This window comes from Cyrtonyx montezumae, unplaced genomic scaffold, assembly GCF_038088225.1.
Source record: "Cyrtonyx montezumae isolate F1298 unplaced genomic scaffold, pur_monq_1.0 scaffold_22, whole genome shotgun sequence".
In the NCBI taxonomy this organism is placed as follows: Eukaryota; Metazoa; Chordata; class Aves; order Galliformes; family Odontophoridae; genus Cyrtonyx; species Cyrtonyx montezumae.
This window is the reverse complement of record NW_027071959.1, coordinates 555,785-578,462: the sequence shown is the minus strand read 5'-3', so window position 1 is coordinate 578,462 and position 22,678 is coordinate 555,785. Positions and strand designations below refer to the sequence as shown.

Below are 22,678 nucleotides of genomic sequence, written 5' to 3'. Positions count from 1 at the left end.
GCTCCTGCCAGAACGCTACAGCGCGGCACCGCGCCATGGGCACGCATCGCACGCCCCCTCGCGGAGTCCCAGCGTCGCGCGGCCGACGAAGGCCTCCGCCTGGAGCCGCGGAGCAGCCCCCGCCCCCTGCAGCTGACGCAGGCGGTGCGAAGCTGTGCCCGCACCCGGCATGGCGGCCGCGGCTTCGGCTCCAGTTTCCGTCGCTTCCTCTGGTGCGAGCGAAAGGGCAGGTGGGTGCCCGGAGTTGGCATGGCGGCCAAAGGAGCCCGGCAGAGGACGCATGCAGGAGGAGGAGGAGGGAGCGGCGGGGAGGCGGCCCGCGCGCGGCTGGAGGCGACGGGCGCGGAGGAGGCTCGGGCGGAGTAGGTGGCGGCGTGAAAGGAGCGGGGCGGTGGCGCGGGCTCCTCGCCGTATGTCGGGGGGCGGCTGGGCGGGCGGGAGGCGGTGAAGGGCCGCGGGTGGACCGGGAGCGGCCGGGCCGGAGCCGACCGTCCGACGGGAGGAGGGCAGTGCGGAAAGCAGCGGATGCCCTCAGGGAGGGAGACACTCAGAAATAGGACGGTTTCTTGAGACCTCGTGTGCTTTAAGGGACTTCCTACATGGAGGTCCCTGTCGATCTTTGCCCAGGGCCACATCGGCGGTTTTGCTCGTGTTAGTGCATCATTGCAGTGAGTTTTCTGTGTACTCTGTCCCAGGCCATCCGGGAGCAAGGCAGGGCAAGTGTGGGCCCCGGAAGGATCCACGGCCTTCAAGTGTCTCATCTCAGCCAGGTTCTGTGCTGCACTACTCAGCAACATCTCTGACTGCGATGAGACCTTCAACTACTGGGAACCGGTGAGTGGTTGCTGCTCCTGCAGCACTCAGCAGCTTCACAGTGCAGCTCAGGTTGAAGGGGATCTCACCAGTGCCACCCCCGGCCATGGGCAGGGCTGCCCCCCACCAGCTCAGGCTGCCCAGGGCCCCATCCCACCTGGCCTTGAGTGCCTGCAGGGATGGGGCACCCACAGCTCTCTGGGCAGCAGTGCCAGCACCTCACCGCCCTCTGAGGAAAAGATTGCTTCCTCACATCTAACCGACATCTCTCTCTTTCATTTTAAAGCCATTCCCCCTTGTCTGGTCGCTGTCAGACTACGTACACAGTAAGCTCCCTTCAGGTGCTAGCAGGCTGCAATGAGGTCTCCCCAGTTTTCTCTTCTCCAGGCTGAACAAGCCCAATTCCCTCAGCCTGTCTTCACAGCAGAGGTGCTCCAGCCCTCTGAGCATCCTCGTGCCCTCCTCTGGACCCACTCCAGTGGCTCTGCATCCCTCCTGTACTGAAGTCCCAGGCCTGGGCACAGCAGTGCAGATGAGGTCTTTCCAGTCTGGGGCTGGCCTGCTCAAATGCAGACATTCTGGCACCCTTTTGTCAAACTGTATGTTCAAGGCTAAGAATTCAGAGAGCTGGAAAACACAAAACATAGGGAGGATCTCCCCTATGAAGAAAGGCTAAGTGGGTCTGTTTAGGCTTGAGGAGACTGAGAGGGGACCTGATCCAAGTTTATAAATATCTGAGGTGTGGGGGACAAAGTGGCGAGGCCAGACTCTTTTCAGAAGTGTATTGAGAACAAGGGGGAACGAACAGAAACTGCAGCACAGGAGGTTCTGCACGAATGTGCACGAGAACTTCTTGACAGTGAGGGTGACGGAGCACTGGCACAGGCTGCACAGGGGGGTTGTGGAATCTCCTTCTCTGGAGATATTAAAAACCTTCAAGGTCCAGCCACCTACCTGTGCAACCTGGTGTAGGGAACCTGCTTTGGCAGGGGGGTTGGACTCGATGATCTCTTGAGGTCCCTTCCAACCCCTGTGATTCTGTGATTCTATGAAAGGTGTCTATGGTGTGAGGCATTTTATAAATATATGTTAATTTCCTTTTTAGACACACTACCTCATTTATGGGAAGGGGTTTCAGACATGGGAGTACTCTCCAGCCTACGCCATTCGCTCCTATGCATACCTATGGCTTCATGCCCTACCAGCCTTGTTCCATGCTAGAGTTCTGCAGACTAACAAGGTAAATGAGGTACATCAGAATTGCTTTTGTGATGAATAAATGCACCTTTAGTTCATGTTATGCAGCTGCTTTGTTCGTTGTCAGAATTAAGAAGCAAATTAGTGTTTTTACAAACACTAAGTCTATAGATGCTAACTTCTCTGTAAGGATTTGCAAGGGTTTTTGAAGTTTGAGAAGAACTAAGGAAGAGTGAGCAGGAAGTTGCAGGGAATCTCTTCCAGTCTCTAGTTTAGTTGAGGAATTGTCCAAGCAGGGCAGGTGACTCTTGGCCACTTTGAGTGTAATTACCTGGTGGCCACGTGCCCTTGCTGGCCCCTGTGAGCTTTCAGTGTTATCTGTTTGTCAAGCAAAACAACAGCTCCTGTTGTTTTCTACTCCAGCTGTCAGTGATTGTTTTTATTTTTTTCCCTAGTAATGTATAAAATAAAAAAATAATAATTTGCAAGTTAGAATAGAAATAATTCAGTAATGTTTTAAAAAACAACGAGAAGAACAAAAAACTGATCAGTGGGCTGTGATTGTTCAATTTGCTTTCTTTGTTGTGAAGGACGTTAAGCTTACAGGGCAGGCTTCTTGCTGCTGAGAGCTTTAGCCATCCTCCAGTGCAGGTTCTGGACCTCTGGAAAGCGTTACATTCACTGCTGCTGGAGTTGTTCTGTCCTGTTGTCATGGTTTTATGATTTTTGTTATATTATTGATATTCCACATCATAACATCATGTAGTGTATTAGGAGTTAAATAGTTAATGCTCCAGCTTCGTGGGTCATCAATAGTTGTGGGTATCCCTGTCTCAGAAGAGAAGAACTACATTCCTCAGAGGACTGTGCAATGCTTTGCATTTTTATGTGTTTCTGCTCAGGGGGAAAGATAAAAACTGTGGTCACAGGACTGTCTTTCTCTCTTCTCTTTGGGATGGAGCTCAGCAGTGGGTGTTTGTTGCAGCCATCTGCCTTCAGCGTTAGCGTAAGGCCTTCGGTTTATCAGACACTCTCTCTCTTGCTCATTTTATTTGATCCGTTAGCTTCAATTCCAATTATATTGTTTTATATTGTGTTATTTTGCTTTCTGATATCTTATTTAGTAAATTTACCTTTCCTCCTCAGAGGAAATATGTTTCTAGGCCCATCTCCCTTCTCCCTTTCCCCCTTCCTGTTCCCCAGGGCGTGGGCTCGTGGGTCCCCTGCCTCAGTCATCATGGTACTAGGTCAAACTGGCCCACAAACTGCTGACTCCTGTTCAGAACTTTTGCTATATGGACTTGTTTGATAGCATTAGGTGTGTAAGTTTCATTACAAACCTTGTTCTGACTCTGAGTGCATCTTGCAGATTCTTATCTTCTATTTCTTACGCTGCTTCCTGGCATTCCTGAGCTGTGTTTGTGAACTCTACTTTTATAAGTGAGTATTAGAATATGTCTGCTGTGAATATTTTGGAGCAGTGTGGGCAGCATACTGTTATTACCAGAGAAGTATTCCCTGAAGCTGATGTAAAAATGTGCTAATCAGATTAATTCACAGTTTGCAAGGTAACAATAAAATACTGCCAAACAAACAATTACCTTGTCAAAGCTGGGATTTTATTTTTGCTTGCTGCCTCTTCATTTGTGACTTCCAAACTATTGGTTTGCACTATTGGCAACAGTTTGGTTTAAAGAATATGAGTAGGGGCTTTTTGCACAATAAGGTGTTGTGATCAGTGTAAATCTGAGACTGATGATGATCCAGTTTCTTCCTCTAACTTGTTAAAGTGGAATTTACACTTGTAGAAGCTAAGTTTTGCACTTAGTATAGCTTAGGAAGATCTTAAATATGAAGTCAGAGGCAGTCTTCAGTGCTTTTGGTGTCTGAGTAATGAGAGTCACTCGCCTCAAAGCTCCTGGGATGCTGTATGGATTGTTTGTGGTTTTGCATGCATTGGCTACTATTATTTCATGTACTGGGATTATTTTTGTGGTTTCAAATTGTCTTTTGCTTCCTCAGGGCTGTGTGCAAGAAGTTTGGGCTACATGTGAGTCGTCTGATGTTAGCTTTCTTAGTACTAAGCACGGGGATGTTTTGCTCATCGGCAGGTGAGTTTACGTAGCAATGGCACCAGCAATGACCTTGTCCATAAAAACCAAAGACAGTTGAAGAGAATTTCTATTATTCTGTATACAGTGGGTCAGTATTTTTAAAGGGGGTGTTGGCCTGCCTTCCTTGAACATGTTCTAATCCAAGGAAGGGGCTTTGTCTTTTTGTACTTTGGCACTGTCACCTGCATTTGTGTGCTGTCCCCTCTGGCTGGCTGCACCTACCTGCCAAGCCAGCTGCTGTAAAGCTGATAATGCACCTGCTGTGTGTATTGAGTGAGGTATGAAGACAGGCTTTGAGGAAAGGCTTGTTGTATTGTGTGCATGCATAAACCAAAATGGAAATATCACAGCTTAAGAGTACTAGTATTTCCCCCTTTGTCTTTTATTTTTTTTTAATGGTGCATGGAGAAATGATACTGCAGGAACAGTGTAAGAAGTTCTTGGTCTCCTTGTGCTTTGCTTGCTTCTCACTAGTCTGTACCCAGTTGTGACCTGACAGAGCACAGTCTCTGAAACATTTCCTGCTGCTGCTTGAGCAGATTCTTTTCATATTTTCTTTCTCAGCCTAACAAAATATTGAAGGTAAAGCAGGTGTTGCAAGTGGTTATTCCTTTGCAGCTTTGGGTGCTGTCAACCAGTAACCAGCCACTGCTGGGTGCTGCTGAGGCCTAGGTGCCCGTGTACCTAAAGGAAGTGTTTCTGGCCTTGGCAGCAGTCCTCTCTGAAATGAGAATTTGTGTTAACAGCATCCTACTTCCAGTGCAGTGAAGTAAAGGCTATTGGCCTTATTTTGCATCATGTATTTTTGCATCCTGGGAAAGCTGTGCTAAGCCCTTGTATGGGAACTGTTGAATCATGGCCTGAGTCACTGATTGATCACCTGAGGTGAACACTGAGTCAGCTGTGGGAGCACAGGTGAGGGCAATGCACCTATGTCACCAGGAGGGATGGAGTCTGACTCCACCTCTCCTAGACCCCATTTAAGGGCTGACCGCCACTGGGGAGGGATCTATTATTGGAGATTTCTCCTTTGTGGAGTTTTTCTCTGTGAGTCTTGATCCTCGGAGATGGGTGAGCATTTCTCTTTATGTCAATAGTCTCTTTTCCATCTCAATAATCTTTCTAATTACACCATCTAATTACTAATTACATCTAATTTCTAATTACACCAAGATATCTCGGCTAACAGTAGCATTTGGTATTACTCATTTTGTTAGCTTTACACCTTACAGACTTTTTTTTTTTTTGTGTGTGTGTTGTAGCTTTCCTCCCAAGCAGTTTCTGCATGTACACCACGGTGATTGCCATGACTGGTTGGTATATGGACAAGACCTCTGTAGCAGTGCTAGGCATAGCTGCTGGAGCAATAGTGGGCTGGCCTTTCAGTGCAGCTCTTGGGTAAGGAGAGGAGGACTCAGGAACTTGGCATTTTGTCTGAGGTTTCTTGCCTGGCTGGGAATTAAAGTCTCCTGTTGATACTTGGTCTCTCTTTCAGGCTTCCTATTGCCTTTGACTTGTTAATATTGAAGCAGAGGTGGAAAAGCTTCTTAAACTGGTGTGTGGTGTCATTGATCCTATTTCTGGTAAGTCTCTGTAACAATACAGAGATGGAGTGGATTGGGTTTACAATACAAGGAGCAAGTTCAGCTAACAAAACTTGCAACAATTGGGTGATTCAGCTAAAAGCTTCTGGCATTCTGCAAATAACAGATGCTTTCTTTCAGGTGCCCCTGGTTGTTGTGGACAGCTATTACTATGGGAAGCTGGTAGTTGCACCTCTCAACATTTTTTTATACAATGTCTTCACCTCCCACGGACCTGATCTCTATGGTGAGTTTAAGATAAGATGTGCGAGGCGATGGTTTTCTCCCAGCTGTTGGGGGACAGTTACACACCAGGTTTTGATGGCTGGTCTTTTCCTGATGCACTTGAAGACATCCTGTGAGCTCTGAAGGGCTGCATTTCCTGCTCTCTTCCACTGGATGGCCCTCTCGAACTGAAAATTGACAAGGGACTGTTGAATATCTTGTCTGGTTTTCCATGCTATGAATTAAGCAGCTTTTGTTCACTTTGAAGCTGTCATGAGATGTCTCAACAACACAATATCACAGCGGAGTCCTGTTAATAGCAAACTTATCTGGATGAAACACAAGTGTAGGGCACCTGTGTGTGCTTTCAGCTTTAATCCAGTTCTTGACTCCTATTTTTCTTCACAGTCAGTCTGCAGAACCTTGTGAAGGTACTTAGTGCAGAACCCTTAGTTCCTTAGGTTCACGTCAGGCTCCTGATGAGCTTCCATGTGTGCTGTGAGTCTCCCTGCTTATTTGGCAGTGTGTGGCCTGGCTGGCAGGCAGAATATGGGGTTGCCATAAAAGCATCTTAGAGACTCCAGGGAAGAAGGAAAGGGTAATAATTCTGTTGCTGTCAATTCATGCTGTAGTTTGGGCAGTTTGACTCACAGAGGCAAAACCTGATCTTGTTTCTTTTGAATGAATGAACTGGGGAGAAAGCAATCATAGGTTCATAGGGTTGGAAAGGACCTACAAGATCATCTAGTCCAACCATCCTCCTATCACCATCCCTACCCACTGAACTACTAAATCAAATCCCTTAGCACCTCATCTAAACGCTTCTTGAACAGCGCTAGGGATGGTGCCTCAACCACCTCCCTAGGCAGGCCATTCCAGTGCCTGACCACTCTTTCAGAGAAAAAAGGTTTCCTCACGTCTAATCTAAATCTTCCCCGGCGCAACTTGTGGCCATTCCCTCTCGTCCTGTCGTTATTTATCAGGGAGAAGAGGCCCACCCCCTCCTCACCACAACCCTCCTTCAGGAAGTGGTAGAGTGCAATAAGGTCTCCTCTGAGCCTCCTCTTCTCCAGACTAAACAATCCCAGCTCCCTCAGCCGCTCCTCATAAGACTTGTGCTCCAGACCCCTCACCAGTTTTGTTGCCCTTCTCTGAACACGCTCCAGGGCCTCAATGTCCTTCTTGTAGTGAGGGGCCCAAAACTAAACACAGTACTCGAGGTGCGGCCGTACCAGAGCTGAGTACAGGGGGATGATCACCTCCCTGCTCCTGCTGGCTACACTATTTCTAATACAGGCCAGGATGCTGTTGGCCTTCTTGGCCACCTGGGCACACTGCCGGCTCATGTTAAGCCGAGCATCAACCAACACCCCCAGGTCCTTTTCCTCTCTACATTCTTCAAGCCATTCTGCCCCAAGCCTATAGCATTGCATGGGGTTATTGTGGCCAAAGTGCAGGACCCGGCACTTGGCCTTATTGAACCTCATCCCATTGAGCTCAGCCCAGCTGTTCAGCCTATCCAGATCCCTCTGAAGGGCCTCCCTACCCTCAGGCAGTTTGACACATCCTCCCAACTTGGTGTCATCTGCAAACTTACTGAGGGTACACTCAATCCCCTTGTCTAGGTCATCAATAAAGATATTAAACAAGATGGACCCCAAAACTGACCCTTGGGGGATACCACTTGTAACAGGACGCCAGCTGGACTTAACTCCATTAACCACTACCCTCTGGGCACGGCCCTCCAGCCAGTTCTCCACCCAGAGAAGAGTGAACCTGTCCACACCACGGGCTGCTAGTTTCCTCAGGAGAATACTGTGGGAGACCGTGTCGAAGGCCTTGCTGAAGTCCAGGTAGACTACATCAACAGCCTTTCCCTCATCTCCCAGTCTGGTCACCCAGTCATAGAAGGAGATGAGGTTGGACAAGCACGACCTGCCCTCTGTGAGCCCGTGCTGGCTGGGTCTGATCCCCTGGTTGCCATGCACGTGTAGTGTGATTTCCCTCAAGACCATCTGCTCCATAACTTTCCCTGATACCGAGGTCAGGCTGACAGGCCTGTAGTTCCCCGGGTCTTCCTTACGGCCTTTCCTGTAGATGGGAGTCACATCGGCAAGCCTCCAATCTTGTGGGACCTCTCCAGATAACCAGGAATGCTGATAGATGGCAGAAAGTGGCTTGACAATCACCTCTGCCAGCTCCCTCAGCACCCTTGGGTGGATCCCATCTGGTCCCATGGACTTGTGGCAGCTCAGATGGAGGAGAAGATCTCTGACCATCTCTGCTTGGATCACAGGGGGTGCATTATGCGCCCTGTCCCGGACTTCCAGGTTAGGGCAAGTACCCTGTGGACAACTGCTCTGTCTATTAAAGACAGATGTGAAGAAGGCATTGAGAACCTCAGCCTTTTCCTTATCATCTGTGGTTACATCCCCTGCCTCGTCGAGTAAAGGAGAGAAATTTTCCTTAGTTTTTCTCTTGCTGTTAATATATTTGTAAAAGGGTTTCCTGTTCTCCTTTACAGCAGTAGCCAGTCTAAGTTCAAGCTGGGCTTCAGCATTTCTAATTTTCTGCCTGCAAATCTTGGCCAGTTCTCTGTAGTCACCCCAAGTAGCCTGTCCCATCTTCCAGAGGACATAGACTCTCTTTTTCTCTCGGAGTCTCAACAAAAGTTCCCGGTTCATCCACACTGGTCTTTTTCTCCTCTGGCTTGACTTACGGGACTCCGGGACAGCCTGCTCCTGTGCCTTTAAGATTTCCATCTTGAGGAGCATCCAGGCTTCCTGGACCCCTTTACCCCTCAGGAGCAAGTCCCAAGGGACCCTTGCAACAAGTGTCCTGAACAGGTCAAAGTCTGCCCTCCGGAAGTCCAAGGTAGTAGTTTTGCTAGTCACCCTCTTGACGTCACCCAGAATAGCAAACTCCACCATTTCATGGTCATACTGAAGTCTATCAAGTTGCAGAGAGTCATTGACAAGTAATGATAACTGCAGTTAGACTCCTCTTGCCATCTTTCTAGAAGCTGTTTAATGGAGTGTTGAAGATACTCCCCTATACTCTTTAAAGAGCTTATAGGTACTCCTTACTCTTTATTTTTTCCCATAAGCAGAGTAAAAATGAGCTGGTGCTTTCTTTAAGCTTATGAAGGGAGACAGCAGTAAAGGCAGTATTAATGTTTTTGTGCAGTTTTATGTTAGCAAAAAGTGTGAATTTATGCAGAAGGCTGTTTCAGGCAGTGTGTGGTTAGGTATGGAAATTATTGCTGTGGGAGATAACTAAGTTGCTGACTTCAGTAGAATTCCAGAAGATCTTAAAAATAGTTGATGAATGTCACTGAGCATCAGAGTTGTCATCAATGATGCCTTATCAATAAGCAACTCATCTGCCTTTCAGGGTTTTCCTGCTACTGGCTCTTTGGAATACTGAGTGACCTAGATCAGGTTTGAACCTTGGTGGCAGTGCCAAGGTGCTTTTCTGGGAGCTGCTGCTGCACCGAGTAGCTCATACCATGTACTTTTAGAGATGAAGTGTGGGAGTGTTGCATTTTTAGCAGAACACCAGAGTGGCTAGTGATGACTTTGGGCTGCTTAGGGCACAGGTTCTCTGCAGCATCCATCATGTTTTTGAAAGTATTTTAGGAGGGATATAACAGTGGTTAGTAGTGAGGCTTTCTCTGTCTGTGCCCTGCAGGCCGTATTTGGTGGTTCGTTTGAGAGGCTGTTTCGGGTGGTGTTGAGTGATGACTTGTTCCATGTGCTGGGGCACATCAGGGCAGCAGCTGCTTTGTGGTGGTCCTTTGTCTCTGCAGGAAGGCTCTGAAATCTGTCACTGCAAATTTTCTGTAATGGAAACTTCAGGACCTGTCTCTGGGTTTTGGAATGGGCTTATGCCTGACATTTTCTACACTAGTGCACAAATTGTTTTCAGAAGCCTCTAGGGACATTCTGTTCTGAAGTGTTTTACTCATAGTGACATTGGTATGGTATCCTCAGGCTAGTAAAAGATTCTGCTTGAAAATGTTCTCTAATGCAGTGTGGCCAGGACAACGTGTGTTTGGAGTACTTCAAAACGCTTCATTGCATGGAAAGGTGAAAGTCTGGCCAGTGCCCTTGTGGGTTTGCAACTGGAATTTCCCAACTTTGACATGATGGAGCAAAAGCTTTTGGCTGCTGCCAAAAGAATAATCCACCTATATTAACTTCAGTGTAAGCACTGCAGTATTTTTTTGTTTTGCATTAGGACTTGAGTCCTAAAGAAAAAGCTGTTTTTTTTCTTTAGCAATATGCTCCTTCTGAACTTATATCTTATATTTGGACTCTCATGGACTGAGGATTGTACTCTTGTGGGACTTTAAAAGAATTATGAGGCATGTGGAGGAGAGAGAAGGTGAACTAATAATTAATTCCCCTAAACATGAACTCGTTACTGCTGTTTGCTTTCAGAGCTAGCAACTGCATGTTTTGTAGATCTCAGTTGCTTGGAATTTGCTGTGGTAACTCCAGCTGTGTGTTTTTGATGTTACTAGAGCATCTTCTGTTCATGCCAACTGCAGGAGCTGCAGAGGTTTGGGGGTTTTTTGCTGCTTTTCAGTTGTCTGATGAATTGCAACATGGACCCTTCTTTAAGTGTCTCTAAGTGCAGGAAATTGCTGTGGCGTTTGATGCTTATAACAGCAGTGCAGTGATTAAACACCCTCATGTCACTCACTGACTGAATGAGCTAATGACACTGCTGAAGTGGCTAGTGTGTGGAGAGGAGCTAGTGCTCCTTATCAGTCATGATTTTAAGCATCATGACTTAGGAGTCCAAATAAATGATAGTTGGACTGGAATTTGTCAGTCCTTCAAAGCTTGCAACTAACACTGAAGTGTGTAATATTAGGAGGCAGAGTTGTTTTTAACAGGAGCAAGCCTACATTAAAAATCAAAGCAGGGAAATTTTAAAAGGTTTTGCTGCTGAGGAGGTAACAAAAGCTAGCACCTGGATGAAATTCACCCCAAAAAAGACTGTAACTGAAGTGTGAACGTGAACTCTTTGTTTCCCTTAGTTCACTTTCTGTTTTTCCTTGCTGTGGGGGCTTTCTTAGAGCAGGGGTGAGTTCTGTTTTGTGGAACCTGATTGTTGCCAGGCAAGCCTGACTGTTAGAATGGGTTGTGATACGTGAGCAGTACATGTGATGTTGACTGTGACCCTGTGAGGGAAAAAAAGAGAAGTCACTGATGACAAAGCAAACAGTGATCTTTTGTGCACACCTTTTCCATTCTTTGATTTCAGTATAACTGCCATGCAGAGAACTGCTGTCAGCTGCTGGGTATCTCTCTTGTGTCAGGCAGAAAAGGAATAAAGTTTGTGACATCCAGATCTCACGCATCGTTGCACTTAAGAACTCTTCCCCTTTCTCTTCTTTCAGGTACAGAACCCTGGTCCTTCTATTTCATCAATGGCTTTCTGAATTTCAATGTGGCATTTATTTTGGCACTACTTGTGTTACCACTGACTTGTCTCATGGAGAGTCTGCTTCAGAAATTTCACGGTGAGTGCAGGATGGATATGAGAGCTGAGAACAGACAGCCCAGATCACAGCCTTATTAGTAAAGGGAGAATTTGGCTGCCAAAGAGCAGCTTTCCTTTATTGAAAGTGAGATTAGAGTCAGGGCAAGTCTTTGGAATGTGAGCAGAGTTCCTAAAGCTCGTAACTCAGTTCAGTATTGACCCCACAATGGAATTACTGTGTAGAAAGACGAGGCAGTGAGTTGTATGTGCTTTTGTGCTGTCTACAAAAGGGTAGGAATGATGGAATGATTCCTGTGTTCTTTGATTTCGCCTCTGTCACGGTGTTGTCTGTGACAGTGACCCAAGGGAAACCGCGCGGCCGCCCGAGCAGAGCCGCGCTCCGGGAGGGGGAGGGGGAAACAGCGGGAAGAGATGGGTCTACAAGAAAACAACGGCACGATCTGAGAAGGAACGGTAACTTTACTAAATCTAATAAAATTGAACAATTGAGAGAGAGATAAAAATTTCCAACCCAAAAGCTGTGAGCTTACGTTAAGGAGGACCTGCAGGGGAAGCACACGTGCGGGCAGCCCAGAGCAACTGGGCGCTGTCTCACATCTGGTGCGGAGCTCCACCCCTCCCCTCTGCTGCTCCCTCAGCATTAACTCCTTCACTGCTGCATGATGCTCTGATGTGGAATACCGGCATCAAAACCACAACATTCCACCCCTTATTCCACATCATCACATCATGCTTTAACACACATCTATACATAACCAAACAGTAATAACATAAGTTACATAGAAACATATATATATATATATATACATACATACACACGTAATTACAGACTGCATTCCCCCAGCATCAAATTCCCTTGTGGGACACACTGGACGTCCCCATTTTTATCCATTACCCACCAGGTGCACCCAGGTCCCTGCGCAAAAACGGTTCCACGGAGGGGTTTGCCCTTTCCAGAGGCTGGAAGGACCCACACCGCTTTTCCCAACATGCTCCACACATGTACCACAGGGACCTTATCTCCCTCTATGGTCTGTAGGGAGCTGGACTGTGTAGGACCCTCTCGGTTGACTGATCCCCTAGTGTTGATCAGCCAGGTGGCTTCTGCCAGATGCTTCTCCCAGTGCTTGAATGTCCCACCACCCATTGCTCTCAACGTGGTTTTTAACAACCCGTTGTAGCGCTCGATCTTACCAGCAGCTGGTGCATGGTAGGGGATATGGTAGATCCATTCAATGCCGTGTTCTTTGGCCCAGATATCCACAAGAGAATTTTTGAAATGAGTCCCATTATCGGACTCAATTCTCTCTGGAGTGCCATGTCGCCATAGGACTTGTCTCTCGAGCCCTAAGATGGTGTTTCGGGCGGTAGCATGGGGTACTGCGTATGTCTCAAGCCACCCAGTGGTCGCCTCCACCATGGTGAGCACATAACGCTTACCATCGCGAGTTCGTGGCAAGGTGATATAATCAACCTGCCACGCCTCCCCATATTTATACTTTTCCCATCGCCCTTCCTGCCAGAGGGGTTTCATCCTCTTGGCCTGTTTAATTATGGCACATGTGTCACAGTCATGGATAACCTGTGCAACGGCATCCATAGTTAAGTCCACCCCTCAGTCTCTAGCCCACTTATAGGTCGCATCCCTTCCTTGATGGCCTGAGGTCTCATGGGCCCACCGAGCTAAAAATAGCTCTCCTTTGTTCTGCCAGTCCAAATCGATCTGAGACACCTCAATTCTGGCAGCTCGATCTACCTGATGGTTATTTCTCTGCTCTTCAGTAGCTCGATTCTTGGGCACATGAGCATCTACATGGCGCACCTTTACACCCAACCTTTTTGTTCGGGCAGCAATGTCTTTCCACAGTTCAGCAGCCCAAATAGGTTTACCCTTCCGTTGCCAGTTGTCCTGTTCCCACTGCTGCAACCACCCCCATAAAGCATTTGCCACCATCCAAGAGTCAGTATAAAGATATAGCATGGGCCACCTCTCCCGTTCAGCCACATCTAAGGCCAGCTGGACAGCCTTTACCTCCGCAAATTGGGGTGGCCTCTGCAACTCATCGTGTGGGGCTCCACACAGCAGCCTTCCATATGCGATGCCTCCCAACAATACAACACGATCCATCAGTGAAGAGGGCATACGTCTTTTCATTCTCTAGTAGTTCGTTATATGGTGGGGCCTCTTTAGCACGTGGTATCTCCTCTGATGGGGATGTTCCAAATTTCTTGCTTTCAGGCCAGTCCATGATCACCTCCAGGATTCCTGGACGGTTGAGGTTCCCCATCCGAGCTCGTTGTGTAATCAGTGCAATCCACTTACTCCAGGTGGCATCGGTAGCATGATGGGTGGGGGGAACCTTTCCTTTGAACATCCAATTCAGCACTGGCAGTCGAGGTGCCAGGAGGAGCTGTGTCTCAGTACCAATTACTTCAGAGGCAGCCCGAACCCCCTCGTATGCTGCCAAAATCTCCTTTTCAGTTGGAGTGTAGCACTCCTCTGAACCCCTGTACGCTCTGCTCCAAAATCCAAGGGGTCGGCCTCGGGTCTCCCCAGAGGCTCTTTGCCACAGACTCCAAGTGGGACCTTTCTCTCCAGCAGCAGTGTAGAGGATGTTTTTCACATCCTGTCCCAACCGAACTGGCCCCAGGGCCACAGCACGGGCTATCTCCTGCTTGATTTGCTCAAAGGCCTGCTGCTGTTCAGGACCCCATGCAAAATTATTCTTTTTCCGAGTCACTTGATAGAGGGGGCTTACTATGAGGCTGTAGTTTGGGATGTGCATCCTCCAAAATCCTACTACACCCAGAAAAGACTGTGTCTCTTTCTTGCTAGTGGGTGGTGACATACTGGTGATTTTGTCAATCACATCTCCTGGAATGTGATGACGTCCATCTTGCCATTTTACTCCCAGGAACTGAATTTCTTGGGCAGGTCCCTTCACTTTGTTCCGTTTAATAGCAAAACCAGCACCCAGAAGAATTTGGATTATTCGCTCTCCTTTTTTAAAAACTTCCTCTGCTGTATCACCCCACACAACGTCAACGATGTACTGGAGGTGCTCAGGTGCCCCACCCTGTTCCAGTGTGGTTTGAATCAGCCCATGGCAGATGGTTGGGCTGTGTTTCCACCCCTGGGGCAAACGGTTCCAGGTGTACTGAACGCCCCTCCAGGTGAAAGCAAACTGTGGTCTGCACTCTGTGGCCAAAGGAATAGAAAAGAATGCATTGGCAATGTCAATAGTGGCATACCACTTGGCTGCTTTTGACCCCAGTTCGTACTGCAGCTCCAACATATCTGGCACAGCAGCACTCAGTGGGGGTGTGACTTCATTCAGGCCACGGTAATCTACCGTCAGCCTCCATTCTCCACTGGCTTTACGCACCGGCCATATGGGGCTGTTAAAAGGTGAGTGAGTCTTGCTGATCACTCCCTGGCTCTCTAGCTGACGGATCAAGTTATGAATGGGGAGCAAGGAATCCCTGTTGGTGCGGTACTGCCGTCTGTGCACTGTTTTTGTAGCGATAGGTACCTGCTGCTCTTTCACTTTCAGTACCCCCACAACAGACGGATCTTCTGACAGGCCAGGTAAAACAGACAGCTGCTGAATGTTGTCTGCATCTACAGCAGCTATTCCAAAAGCCCATCGGTATCCCTTGGGATCCTTGAAATGTCCCCTTCTGAGATAGTCAATACCGAGTATGCATGGAGCCCCCTGTCCAGTCACTATGGGATGCTTCTGCCAGGTTTTACCGGTGAGGCTTATTTCTGCCTCCAACACAGACAGTTCCTGAGAACCCCCAGTCACTCCAGAAATATGAATCAATTCTGTCCCTTTATAACTCGAGGGCATCAGAGTGCACTGTGCACCAGTGTCCACCAGTGCCTTATATCTTTGTGGCTCTAATGTGCCAGGCCATCTAATCCACACAGTCCAATACACTCTATTATCCCTTTCCCTCCCCTGGCTGAGGGCAGGGCCCCTCTATTGGTTACCTGCAGTGACGGGAGCAATTTCATTGGTGGCTGATCTCTGCTGTAGTTCTCTCACCCGTGCTCGCAGTGCAGGAGTGGGTTTTTTATGCCACTTCCTCTTGTCCTCTCCGTTTTCTTGTAAGAAGCTCCACATGGCCACACGTGACATGATGTTACTGCCGTCATTTGCTCGTGCAGAGATGCGGTTGCCTTTGGTGGCCGAGACTTTCAACAGTTTGATAAATTGCTTCATCAGATTCTTTGGGTCATGCTCGTCTTCATCAGGTGTTTCCAATACTGACACAGGTTCATCCCTATTCATCAGTAATGACAGTTCCTCCAGTATAGTTTCCTGTGTCTTCTTCATCTCACCTACTTCTTCTGCTGCTATAGCTGCAATGGAAGCACGTGATGGTGGAAACTGTTGTTCAAAGTTTTGGAGTGTAATAGTCAATTCATAAACTGGGAGTCTTCTGTCTTGACCCTCGAATCTATGGAACATTGCTACCAGTGTACTTGCGTACCTCTCTGGTGCTGTTTTTGAGAGCTTGCGATATACATCAGGTGTGCACCTTACTCTATCAGGATCACGGTCCTGGTGTGGATTGTTAGGGACGAAATTGGGATCATACAGCATCTCTACTACGGCTGTTTCTCTCAAAAATTGGATGCCTTTCTCCACGGTGTTCCATCTTTCCACCTTAGGCTCCAGATCATCTTTGTAAGGGTATCTATCCTTTACAGCCACTAGTACTCGTTCCCAGAGGGTAGCGACTCCATTCAGACATCTGCCAATTCCTCTGTCGACAGCTGGGTCTCGGGCAATGCTTGCCAGTTGGCGGGCTTCGCTGCCATCTAGGGACACGCTGCTGGCACCGCTGTCCCAACACCGCAGCAACCAGGTGACAATAGATTCACCCGAGCGCCGTACAAACTCCTTTCTTGAACCTTGTATTTCAGTCATCTTTAGGGGCCGACGAGTAGTGGTAACAGTGACTCCATCATCATCGCTGTCTTCTCCATGTCTCTCACTTTTCTTAGTGGCCTTTTTAGGTGGTGGTGGTGGTGGTGGTGCTGAGGAGGGCCCCTCGCCTGGATCTTCCTTTTTTTTCTCTGCTTCTTCTTCTTTCCGTTCTAGGCGCGAAGACGGCCGTGTCCATTTCTGGCCTTCCACAGGGGCAACCGACACTGATACCGGTGCTTCCTGTGATTGGTCAGGTCTAGCTTCGAGGTTTTCATTTTTGCTTTGGACCTTGGTTTGGAAACCATTTCTCTCCAGAATATCAATTATGGCTCGATAAGCACAAGCCAGACCCCAAACAATACATTCCTTCTCAGATCGTCCTGAGTCCCATGACTCCTTACCTAAACACTCACTGAATTTCTCAGGGTCCCACAGGTGCTCAAGATCAAAATTGCATAACACCGGGGGTCCCCACGCTTCTAATTTCTTTCCTAATTTTTTCCACCTTCCCTGCCATTCAACACTCTCTGGTTTTGAGGAACGCTCCCTCCACATGATGTAAATTACTATTGCCGAGAGTGCATTCAGAAAAACAGATAACACAGTTGCCGGGCTGACATCTTGAATATAGGTAAAGACCTGAAAAGAGTAATTGGAAACCGTTCCAAATGCCGCATAATCTGTCACGTTAGCCAGGGTGTTTAGGTAGGAGGCATGTAACCCCCTCAGCACACTAAAGTAGCTGTATATCCACATTACTCCGGTGCTGAACGCGAGGAGCTTAAAAAGACGCCAGCATGCTATAAGGTACATGAAAAACCTTAGTCCACTCTGCACCAGATTTACAATGGGGTGCCAATACTGCATTGCCCGCATTCTCCACCAATAATTGTCACGGTGTTGTCCGTGACAGTGACCCAAGGGAAACCGAGAAGGGAGAGGGGAGAGAAAAAGAAACTGCGTCAGTGGCCGCGCGGCCGCCCGAGCAGAGCCGCGCTCCGGGAGGGGGAGGGGGAAACAGCGGGAAGAGATGGGTCTACAAGAAAACAACAGCACGATCTGAGAAGGAACGGTAACTTTACTAAATCTAATAAAATTGAACAATTGAAAGAGAGAGAAAAAATTTTCAAACCAAAAGCTGTGAGCTTACGTTAAGGAGGACCCGCAGGGGAAGCACACGTGCTGAACCTACACGGCAGCCCAGAGCAACGCGCCCAGAGCGAGCGCCGCCTCCATCCGGTGCGGAGCTCCGCCCCTCCCCTCTGCTGCTCCCACAGCATTAACTCCTTAACTGCTGCGTGATGCTCTGATGTGGAATACCGGCATCAAAACCACAAAACCACAACAGCCTCAAGAATAATATTGTGTTGTCAGTGCTAAACTATTCATACCTGAATTAAGCTTAACAAGTACACAATCTTCGGCCAGAGATAGAAATACATTAGCAATAGCCCTGTCAGAAACCTTAAGGTGGGAAGAAACTACATGCCCATTGCTGTTCCTGTCTTATTTGCAGCTGGAAATGGTGGCCTTAGCTGCACGCTTCTGACACTTTTTTTATTGGTACCATAATGTTTACTTTGAAAGCTGAGGAGAGCAGAGCTGTTTCTAGCTTTTCCCTTGCTGGTGTTGAGTATGCCAGAAGGCATTCTCTGGAGTCTCCTGCTGCCCATGTTGGGACTGAACCTGAGCTCTGTGTTGTGAAGGAGGGACTCTTAACGTGCAGAACTGAGCCCTGGCAGACAGTCTTGCTACTGTCTGCACTGGGAATTGTTCCCATAGGCATGGGTGTAGTGAGGGTAGAGAAAGGAGGAAGTAGAATATCCCCTACTGTATATTGGGCTTTCTCTTAAGAAAAATAACTTTTGTTGAAATATGCGGTGTCTGGCAAGTGACTGTGTACAGAAAGATGTGTTGAAGGCATGAATTTTCCCTTGCTATTTTCTAGAGGGCTCATTGTTGGCTGAGGTCTCCAGTTTCATCAGTCCAGCTGGAGCTCTGCTCTCTGATTCTTTTACTGAATACAAGAAACAGTAATATCATAATCTTTGCTGATAATGTATGCTAATGGCTATTTGTAAATTTATGTTCTTTGGATGTTACTGTCGGAAACCAGTAGGAGCTCAGCAGGAGATCCTGTAAATGCAAGATTTCCTCCTGTTTGCTTGGTGTTCTTGCTTTTAATGGTAAAGAGCCACACTGCTGAGTGCTTGGTTCCTTTTGTCTGTGAAACACTGTTAGCTTAATTGTTTCTCTTTGCTGCTGGGAGTTGCAAAGGGGTAGAAAAAGGGTTGAAAATTGTTAGGTACTATGGGACTCTCCTCATTGTGGCTAAAATTTAGGGTAACTTGTTATTTTCAATCCGTTATTTCCTGCATTGAGCAGAAGGTGCCTGAAATACCTCTCATGCTGTTATTTTTGTAATGAAGCCGATGGAGTTGTGGCATCGCCAGTTGCCAAACAGCCATTTAAAAGTGAAGGATAGATCCAGAGGAGATTCATTCTGACCTTTGCATGCATAGCATAATGTACAGCAGGAAACGTGGAGTTCCTGCTTACATGGACTTGTCAGTTCTTGGTGGATTTTGTCCCTTACGTGGATTCAGTAACCCATTCACTCATCTCTGCATTTGTCTTCAAAAGTCTGCTGACATTGTTAGTGTTAGGGAAACTGTGACAATTCTCTGAGCAGAATTCTGTGCTGACTGTCTGGATGCATTACCTGGATTTTAGCTGCTTGGAATACGATGCATTTGTCTGAGGGCTGCAATTTGGTTCTGAAGGAATGGGGTTTCGAATATAGGATGTGATAACGCCCATGATGGATGTGTGCAGGAGGAAGAGTAGTTTGAACATGTTATGTTGCTACTCTGCTGAGTACTTGTTTCTTTCAGTTCAGAATCTGGGCCGTCCCTACTGGCTGACACTAGCTCCTGTGTACATTTGGATCATAATTTTCTTCAGTCAGCCTCACAAGGAAGAGAGGTTTCTCTTTCCCATCTATCCTCTCATATGTCTCTGCAGTGCTGTAGCTCTGTCTGCCCTTCAGGTAAGTTTCTGGAATATGGGTTTTATCATTTTGTTATGAGCTCATAGCTTTAGGAAGCTTAAGTGCTATCTCCCTTTTCAACTTCTCTTCTGAAAGTTTGGGAATATTTATAGAGATGTGTCGTTGGTAATCAGGTTGGTAATCTGTAATTATGATGTAGTTCAGGACTGTCCCATATATAACTTTTGATCACTTTTAATCTTATAATTTTTATTTTTGGACCATGTTTCATAGATAAGTCTTGAGGCTCTGGAAGAGGAATGCATTAATACTGAACTGTATAATGCTGATTTCACAAGATAAACCATGGTATTCCTGTATAGTTTGACTGAGAGTATGTGAAAATCTGTTAGCTCTCTGTAAATTGTGATTACAACAGTAAAATATTTGGGATTTCCCTCTCTGGACATCAAACTGAATGATCTAATAATCTTAGCCTCCAAAGCAGACTTCATAATAATCTGTGTGGACTATTAAAATCCTCATCTGGGATTATGTCACGTGATAAACAGTTGAAAATATTTTCTCAACTAATTATTTTGTGATGACTTAGAGTTCTTCCATTTTCCAAGGGGACTTGTTGGTGAGAAGCTGTTGTGATAGTTCAGTGCTGTTATAACATCCAAGAGATGTCACAAGGATTAGTAACTTGATTAATAGCAGTCTCACTGATTTGAAAAAGTAGTCTTGTTTAGGCACAAGGAACTCTTGGGCATTTGAAGAAATGAAAACTACATTAAGCAAAAAGCTGCTGTGATGTTTCATAGAGAAAAGCATTCTGAATAGGTATCAGCCTACCCAAAGCTCCAAATTATTAATCTCTCTTCTGTGAAAGAGGTGCATGATGGCAGTTACTCATCACTGTTAAAGCCCATTGCAGCTGTTCTGCCTCATTCTGTTCCTGTTGCTGCCCTGAGCTTCCCTCACTCCCCGCAGCTGGTTGCTCTTCTGGCTCTTTGTCTCTCTTCACTATTGCTGCTTTGTGCTGTGAGGCTGGAACTCCCCAGGTGTGTTTCAGTCCTTGCATTTGTTGCAGGATCAAGCTCTGTAATGTCAGCAGTTTTGTCTCTGAGAATTACCATCTGTTTGTTGGGATGTTTACCAGAGGACAGTAGTTTAGGACATTTGCCAAGTAGGATTTTAGAAATCCCTAGTATGTATTTCTATAATTAATGTTTCAGTGTACTGTTTGACATCCTTTTGTCACTTATTCAGTATCTCGCTGAGAAGTTATAATTTGTGACCCTCTAGTAGTACAAGCTTGTTGGAGAATCTGTTCCTCCAAACCATGTAGATTTGACTCCTATGAGAACAATGCAAATAAATTGTGGAGTAGAAATTGGGTTAGGATGGGAAGTGAGTAATCATTCCTGCAGAAAGGAAGAACAGAAGGAAGGGATCGAGCCAAGCTCCTTTAGAGGGGAATTCATCAGGGTTTGTCACTGTAGACAGGTCCTACAGGAAGTCTCTGCAAGGGCCACTTGATGATTCACCTGGGAACAGCCAAACTGGAGATCTAGTAGAGGATGCTTTACAGGTTGATGAGAGTCTTTCCTAGGGAAAACGGCTGGAAAAAAAATCTATAAATGCTCTGGGTTCATAGTTAAGAAATGTGACTGAACCATTTAAGTTTCTGTGTATTTCTTATGTGTTAGAATGAAAAAATGCTGACACGTACCAAGGACGTGGTGGGAGATGTAGGCAGTGCTTTAAGGTTATCAAAATTGTTTTTCAAATGGGCATTTCAGTGTTTGAGTAATTTTATGTCCTCTTTTTCCTTTCCTCAGAAGTGTTACCACTTCATATTCCAGCGCTATCGCCTGGAGCACTACACGGTCTCCTCCAACTGGTTGGCTCTGGGCACAGTCTTTCTCTTTGGCCTTTTGTCCCTGTCACGCTCTGTTGCCTTATTCAGAGGTCAGTATTCTACCATCATTGTGGACTTTTCTGGGTGTTGGTCTTCATAAGTCACAAGACCAGCCAAAGTTGTGATGGTCTAAATAGATGAGCACAATGAAAATAAGGAAATCTGAGAGCTTAGATGTCCTTGCAGGAGAAGGAGTAGTGTCCTCTTTCATGTGTGTACATGCACATGTGTGGTGTGTATGTATGTGTGTGTCACTAGAATTGTCAGTTTAAATTTCCTGACCTTCAGCCAGTGTAATCATAGTGATGTACAGTGTGCACCCAGATTAGTATTTAGTTAGGGACTTGAAACTTGCAGAAATATGATCCCACTTAAAATAACATTTTCCCTTGTAGAACTTGTCATTAGATTAATTTGTCCTGAATGGGGATGCATTAAGAGCCATACTGAAGTGCTTTCTTGAATTGCAGCCACATAGTGTTTCCACCAGCGTTTTTTTTTTTTTTTTTTTTTTTTTTTTGCTTGGTAGTACCAGCTGCTGACAGTCAGGACTGGAGAATGTGAGGAACAAGTACAAGCACTCCATATAGGAGAGGGAACATTGGATTCCAGTTACTTCTTAGCACAGATTCTTTTATTCAGTAAGTTATCAGCTTAAAAAACATAGGTGAATTTTTACGTGTAGTCTTCTAAGAGAAGTCATGCAAATATTGTGTATTTCTTTAGCTTTATTTACAAACTTTTGCCTCCCGTAGGCTACCATGGGCCTCTGGACCTGTACCCAGAATTTCACAGGATTGCTATGGACCCAAATATTCACACTGTGCTGGAGGGAAGGCCAGTTAATGTCTGTGTGGGAAAGGAATGGCACAGATTCCCAAGCAGCTTCCTGCTGCCAGATAAGTGAGTTGTATATTGTGAAAGCTATGATTTGGTGTTGATCCATGAGGAGGGTCATTTCACACAGGAAGTATTTTGGGAGTAACCTTCAAAATCTTGTATCTCTGTTGACAACAGCATGTCCAAAACAAGATTTAGAAGTTTGGTGTCAACAGATTGTTGGTCACAGATTAGTGACAGTTTTGTAGTGTGATTGTTCATCTAGTAGAGCTGTCTGTCTTCACAAATGAAGTTTCCCTTTAGTATTCTTCTGTTTGATTCTGTATAAAATGTTACTGCCTCGTGCAGTTTCCTACTGGGATTTCTGACATTGTTCTCTGCAGTTGGCAGCTCCAGTTCATCCTGTCAGAGTTTAGGGGCCAGTTACCCAAACCATTTGCTGAGGGACCAATGGCCACACGGATCATTCCCACAGACATGAATGACCAAAACAAGGAAGAGCCATCTCGATATGTAAGGATTACAGTCTTTTTTTA

At 46.5% G+C, this 22,678-nt stretch overlaps 1 protein-coding gene across 2 annotated transcripts in view; it reads left to right on the top strand.

Annotated features, from left to right (window-relative positions):
• The first annotated feature begins 244 nt into the window (after positions 1-244).
• The window catches only part of ALG9 (ALG9 alpha-1,2-mannosyltransferase), a 37,333-nt gene continuing 14,899 nt past the window's right edge, over positions 245-22,678 (top strand). The window contains exons 1-13 of one of the 2 annotated variants that reach the window (XM_065738363.1): positions 245-362; positions 696-834; positions 1,919-2,053; positions 3,380-3,450; positions 4,033-4,121; positions 5,387-5,522; positions 5,620-5,707; positions 5,849-5,954; positions 11,343-11,465; positions 19,281-19,435; positions 21,223-21,352; positions 22,058-22,205; positions 22,526-22,655. In XM_065738363.1, coding sequence (XP_065594435.1) covers positions 250-362; positions 696-834; positions 1,919-2,053; positions 3,380-3,450; positions 4,033-4,121; positions 5,387-5,522; positions 5,620-5,707; positions 5,849-5,954; positions 11,343-11,465; positions 19,281-19,435; positions 21,223-21,352; positions 22,058-22,205; positions 22,526-22,655 — 1,563 coding nt within the window. In that variant the 5' untranslated portion in view covers positions 245-249. The remainder of the gene's footprint in view (positions 363-695; positions 835-1,918; positions 2,054-3,379; positions 3,451-4,032; positions 4,122-5,386; positions 5,523-5,619; positions 5,708-5,848; positions 5,955-11,342; positions 11,466-19,280; positions 19,436-21,222; positions 21,353-22,057; positions 22,206-22,525; positions 22,656-22,678) is intronic. The other variant, XM_065738364.1, reaches the window with a different exon arrangement.